We start from the raw sequence: 5,822 nt of genomic DNA, 5'->3' as shown, positions 1-5,822 counted from the left end.
ATTTTCAACGAATTGAATTCATGCACTGATTTGATTACGAAATTCACGCGCACTTTTAAAAGCCACCACAAATCACTAATTATCATAATTGCATACGGTTTGTTTGTCGGTGTATTGTGTAAGCAAGAACTACCAACGCGTATGCATTATAGATACACAAAAGAAAAACAACAACAATTTGTAATAGAATTTAAAATGAATCAATTTTATAATAATATATCCACAAGCATATTTTTGTTTTATTTTATTTTTATTCAATTTTAAACATAATCCATATATTTAAAAACGATTTTTTCAATATTTCATATAAAATAGTAATTATGTTGATTAAATTGTCGATTGCACTAAAAATGGTGTCTATTTCTGGTTGCCCCGCAAAAGAATTGTTGTTAAAGGTGTGTTGATTATAGAAGAGCGTCAGCCATGCGCTGCGAGTAAAAGTAGCTAGTAATAGTAACAAAGAAATCTTATGAGCTACCAATATTATGCCGATATATTTGCGTCCAATGTGTCAACAATTGAATCGGCTATCAACACTGAACTGGTGGAGAAAAATGAACCAAATATTGCTCCACCCACATAGTAAATAAATAGGCCAAGCATCAAAAATCGAACGAATCGATCGACACAGTACATTCTGTAAATCGAAATGTGCATTGATTTAATTGATTGAATTATAAAATAGGCTTGAGGGAGAAAAAGAAAATTTCTAAAAACGTTCAGTGACCGGTTCGCGCATATTTCTATGCCTGATAGCTATGCTAAGCATAGCGGAGACGCAAGCCGCAACGCACCCGTCACCATTCGATTCGAGCTATATTGTATGCGCACGGTCGTCTGCATAAACGAACATGTGTATTGTTCATATAGAGTGAACGGCGATGCGTCGGTTGCGTTTGCGGCTATGCTTGGCATATCTATGCTACCTAGCGTATTTAGGCAAGCATAGAAATATGCGCGAACCGGTCACTGAAAACGTTAAAAAAGCATAATAATAACAACATTAAATGAATAATTTCATGTGGTGTATTATTTATGGCAAATCGGTTGCACTCGATATACATACGTTTATCCTCAATAGCGTAGCGGTTTGCTTCGATTTCATTAATTATTGTACGCATATACAGTACATTGCTGTTGTCAAAGTCCCATTGATTGTTTGCATAGTATTCGAATACATCGAAACCTTTTTGGATTCTTCGTTGAACCCGGCACAGTCTGTTTTTATGTGAATGAGAGAACATTGACATTTAATTAATTGGCCAATTATCATTGTAATGGTAAAATATGAAACAAAACAAGCGAAACAAACAAAAGGAAGAGAAGACACACAGAAAGTGGAAAACCCTCGAAAACTAATCTTATTTTTTCATTATGCTGTTGTTATTGTACCACACGAATACCTGTTCAATACACAGGCGTATATCGAAGACAGAACAATAAGCAATCGATCAGAATAGCTGGAATCCAATGGAATAGTATACAACAGATGTTATGATGCAAGCGATTACTCTTCATTGAACCGCCTGGATACCAAACAACGCCATTTAGTGGCAATTTGTTACAAATTATCCAACGACCACAATCAATCAATTCTTTCCAAGACACTTTGATTTCGGCTGAACTCACCAAATGATAAACACGTCGATCGTAATCTCTGTGCAATTTGCAAAACGAAAAGAATTTACAATGAAAAATGAAATGCAAATGAAACGAATTTACATACTTGTTGTAGACGAAATTCCATGACGAAATCATGATTCCATTAACGGCATAATCAACCGGCAAATAGTCACCATAACTGCTTGAATTGCAATACATCGAACGAAGTACACCTTTACCAGCGCCAATAAGCAAACCAGTGGGTCCGTTAATATTATCGGTCCAACCTAATGAATAAATGAAAATAGTCAATAAATGAATTCCACTTTTAATTTAATGTTTTTCTGTCCAACCTGGGATCGGTTCATATCGAATCGGAATTACAATTGACGGACGCATTATAACAGCTGGCATTTCATTCATTTGTTCGATAACCAATGCTTCCGATAAACACTTTGTGAACGCATATGTATTTGGAAATCCGCCCAAAATTCTACAAAAAAAATACAACAGACCAATGCATTTTTGATAAGAAGAATAAGAAGAAGAAGAAGAACGGGGTGTATAAGCAATAATTGACATTAGACAAAATACTCACTGTTTGGTCACCGTATGCACAATATCCTCGTCAAGCCATTCAATCGATTTAATGATTCGATGTGGATCAGCTGGTGCTGGATATGGTTTTTCCATGAGTAATCTTTCATTCAAGTGACAGTATGATGTCGATACATAGCAAAATAGCTGCAGAAAACATCAAATAATTGATAAATTATCGAAAAGTTTGGTGTTGGAATGGAAAAATGGCAATTGTTGTACTATAAAGTGACAATTTTCAATCCATTTTTTTTGCTTACCGCCAATTTCTTGAATGTTTTACTCAGTTCGAGCATTAGTTTCATGGGGCGAATCACGCTAGTAAATACTAGAAAAACTAGTAAATCTAGTGCGAATAATGACGTCACAAACGAAGCCAACTTCACACCAAAGGCCATATAATTTATATGAAAAACTACTGAGAGCCAACTTCACGCACTAGAATTTTCTAGTTTTCTAGTGAAGTCTTATTAAAAACTAGATACACTAGAATTTCGTGATTGACCCCATGATTAGTTTGGTGCCACGGGTATTCAGCAAAACAGCACGCTTCAATGTTTCGTCGAAACGAACGGTGGCAGCACAATGATAAACAATTGAAACATTTTCAGCTAACAATTTTCGATCGTCATCCGAGATGCCCAAATCAGGTAACGAACAATCACCGGAAATCACATGACATTGATTAACGATTGTGTCCAGTCCTCGAGTTTCTTTCAATCCGTCAAATAACTAGAAAAAAACAGTGAAAACATTTTTAACTCTGTGCACATTTTTTTTTTTGAAACAACAAATAACTTTTACTTAAATTGAAATACGAAAATCGAAAATTTCAAAACAAATGCAATCAATTGATTTATAAAATGTCAGTAATTTCTATTGACGAATTAGTTATCATGATTCATGACGAATATTGGCGATGGCGATGCAAAATATTGAGAAAACAAACTAATATTTCAAGGAATCAAACTGACTGGAGTCAAATTGAATGAAATTGAGATATATTTCTTGTGTTGGCACGTTTTTTTTAAATGTGAAACAGAGAATTGTAGCCGAATAAATCACGTAATTTTGATATGCTGTCAAAATAAAAGAGAAATTCACAAAATTCCATGGTTCAAAAGACAATACATACATTGCCAATAAATAAGATTATACAGCAATCTCGTCAATGGCCGAGAACTGTTGTTAACTTATAAAACCTAATTAAACATCAATTAATATGTATATAATTTAATAATAAACGGCCTTCTTCACATCGGCTTTGAATCAATTTCCATTCGATTACGAAATAGGCACGATATATGAGCACCAAATCCATTGAAATGTTCATCTAATTTTTAACAATTATAACATTGATAATGCACATTAGCCTTGGATATTTCATCTTTTTTTCTTCTCTCAATTCATTGCCGTCCATTGAATGACAGTTACCATCGGTTGGAGAAAAAAAATGTGCAACAATGTCTTATGACCAGACAATGTGAAATTTGAATGTTGAACTGTTAATGTCAACAACACTATTACAAACTAATCGTATCGGTATAATAATCGTATGGCACTTTGCGGAAGCCTTTGCAGATTCTGCCTTTTCAAGTGCGAATTTTGATCCAAATCATTTATGAAAGGTTCTCTCAGCAATTTTTGATACTCACCAGCTATCCTAATCGGTCTAAATTTAAAACTGTACACTGCATTTTTGGAACTTTTCTTATATAACTGCCTTCATATATGGTAAAAATAAAGAAAGAGAAATATATGCATTGTTTTATTTGAACATTTTTACAGTTGAAAAAAACGAAACAACTATTATCAATATACGTTCAATTTCAGTATTTCATATGGAAATGAGTAAGAAGGACTTCTTATTCTGATACAAAATTTAACGTCATTTCATTAGATAAAATGCGAACGTTTGCGGAAACAATGGTAATTTTTTTTTAGAAATTTCAGTTTTATATCAGAATAAGAAGTCTTTTCTTTACTCATTTCCATGTGATTAACTGATACAGTATGTTCAACAACAACAATAATAATTTTTCTGTATTTGAATACATTGTCCTTTGAATAATTTTTGAATTTTTCATTGAAATTGGTCTTTTGATAAAACACGCTACAATGGTGAGTATATTAAATATATCAAAATGACCAAAAAAAACCAGTTGAAATGACACCCTTTTTACTCTATTTTCAAAAAAATGTAAGAAATGTTGACGATACATACGATTATTAATTTTTAATTGTATATTATTCAAGAAATTCTTTAGAAAAACATCATTTTTGCCAAATTTATTTGAATTTATTTTATTAGTTGCCATCAGAGTGTTATCCATACAATATTGAGGGCTAGCTATCTATAAAATCTGTTAAACGTTTCAAACAATGAGACCATTTGTATGTCCAGCATACACAGCATCCGAGCGAAGACGTGCGTTAAATATCAGCTATTTATATATTTCTATAGCAATAGCTGATATAGATAGCTAGCAACTTTGTATGGTTTTATCAATTGTAGCTGTTGAATAAGAAAAACAAAACATACACATGTATAAACCATAACAACAGAGCAATACATGAGCGCACTACTCAGCTTCGTCTCTATGATGTATACTTTAAGCGCAAATGTGCATGTGATGATTGTGAATCTCTTCGTTCTTTCAGCTACTTTACCTTCCACTGTATCTTTGCTCAGCGAAATCAATGACAAGCAATAAATAGAATTCGAACAAACTATTGAATCAGTACTTTAATTAAGGATTTTTTCCAAATATTCTGGATTAGAATGGAACGCTTATTGATTTTCCAGTGTTTTGTGTGACTTTCTTCGATTCTGTACGGCTAACTAATTTTCGTATATACCTCTTGATAGTAACTATTAAAACTAAAAATAATTAATTCTATTTTCAAATTCTGAAATTATTCTGTATAAAAAATAATTTATTTTGATATCATTAGAGTGAATCGCCTCTAGATTATTTCTATTGTCATTTGGAATGGATACTGGATAGTTAATTGTGATAATCTAATATTGAATAACTCAAGACATACTTAATAAATGTTATGTTAAAGTATTACTTCACAATGACAACTGAAGTGGAAAGATATTTTTAGGTAGTGCATAATTTACATAAAGTGACAAAGAACTAACAACACAGTTTTTTCATAAATATAAAAGAACCAAAAGAAGAAACTATGGATCAAGAAAATATTCGGATAGATTTCATTCAAAGAGAGAGAAAACGCAAAATGATTGGTATTTTTGCCGGCATTTTGTTTTTCTTAATACTTGTTGTAATCATTTTTGTATTTGCATTTACTGGAAATTCAACTTTGAAATCTCCACCACTTCGTGATGGAAAATTCATCAAAGCTGTTACATCTTGTGGTCCTGTTGAAGGTGTTTTAGAAGATTCAGCGTATGCCTTCCGAGGTATTCCATACGCCGTGCCACCATTGAATGAAAAACGATTCAAACCGGCTGAATCACCCGAGCGACCTGAAGATTGCTGGAATGGTACACTGAAAGCGCATAATGCTGCTCAAGTTTGTTTGCAACTTTTAGCCAACGGTGCTTATGATGGAACCGAAGATTGTCTAAATCTCGATGTAGTCACACCATATGT

At 32.9% G+C, this 5,822-nt stretch overlaps 2 protein-coding genes across 2 annotated transcripts; one reads left to right on the top strand and one right to left on the bottom strand.

Annotated features, from left to right (window-relative positions):
- Positions 1 to 483: 483 nt before the first annotated feature.
- Positions 484 to 4,756, bottom strand: LOC116348487 (fatty acyl-CoA reductase wat-like). Its single transcript, XM_031779510.1, has 9 exons — positions 4,742 to 4,756; positions 2,720 to 2,931; positions 2,460 to 2,502; positions 2,201 to 2,346; positions 1,956 to 2,095; positions 1,727 to 1,889; positions 1,415 to 1,657; positions 1,000 to 1,218; positions 484 to 637 (listed from the first exon to the last, which is right to left on the bottom strand). The coding sequence occupies exons 1-9, from the start codon at positions 4,754 to 4,756 to the stop codon at positions 484 to 486; spliced, it is 1,335 nt and encodes a 444-aa protein (XP_031635370.1).
- A 413-nt stretch (positions 4,757 to 5,169) lies between these two features.
- Positions 5,170 to 5,819, top strand: LOC116348489 (neurotactin-like; the record flags this gene model as incomplete). The annotated part of the gene is made up of 1 exon (XM_031779511.1): positions 5,170 to 5,819. A coding segment is annotated over exon 1 (428 nt), but the record flags the coding sequence as incomplete, so codon positions are not given.
- Between the last annotated feature and the right edge of the window lie 3 nt (positions 5,820 to 5,822).

This window comes from Contarinia nasturtii, unplaced genomic scaffold (assembly GCF_009176525.2).
Source record: "Contarinia nasturtii isolate CC-2019 unplaced genomic scaffold, AAFC_CNas_1.1 Cnas_scaffold_2485, whole genome shotgun sequence".
Classification (NCBI taxonomy): domain Eukaryota; kingdom Metazoa; phylum Arthropoda; class Insecta; order Diptera; family Cecidomyiidae; genus Contarinia; species Contarinia nasturtii.
Note: the sequence above shows the minus strand (reverse complement) of the source record. Positions and strands in the feature narration are given on the sequence as shown.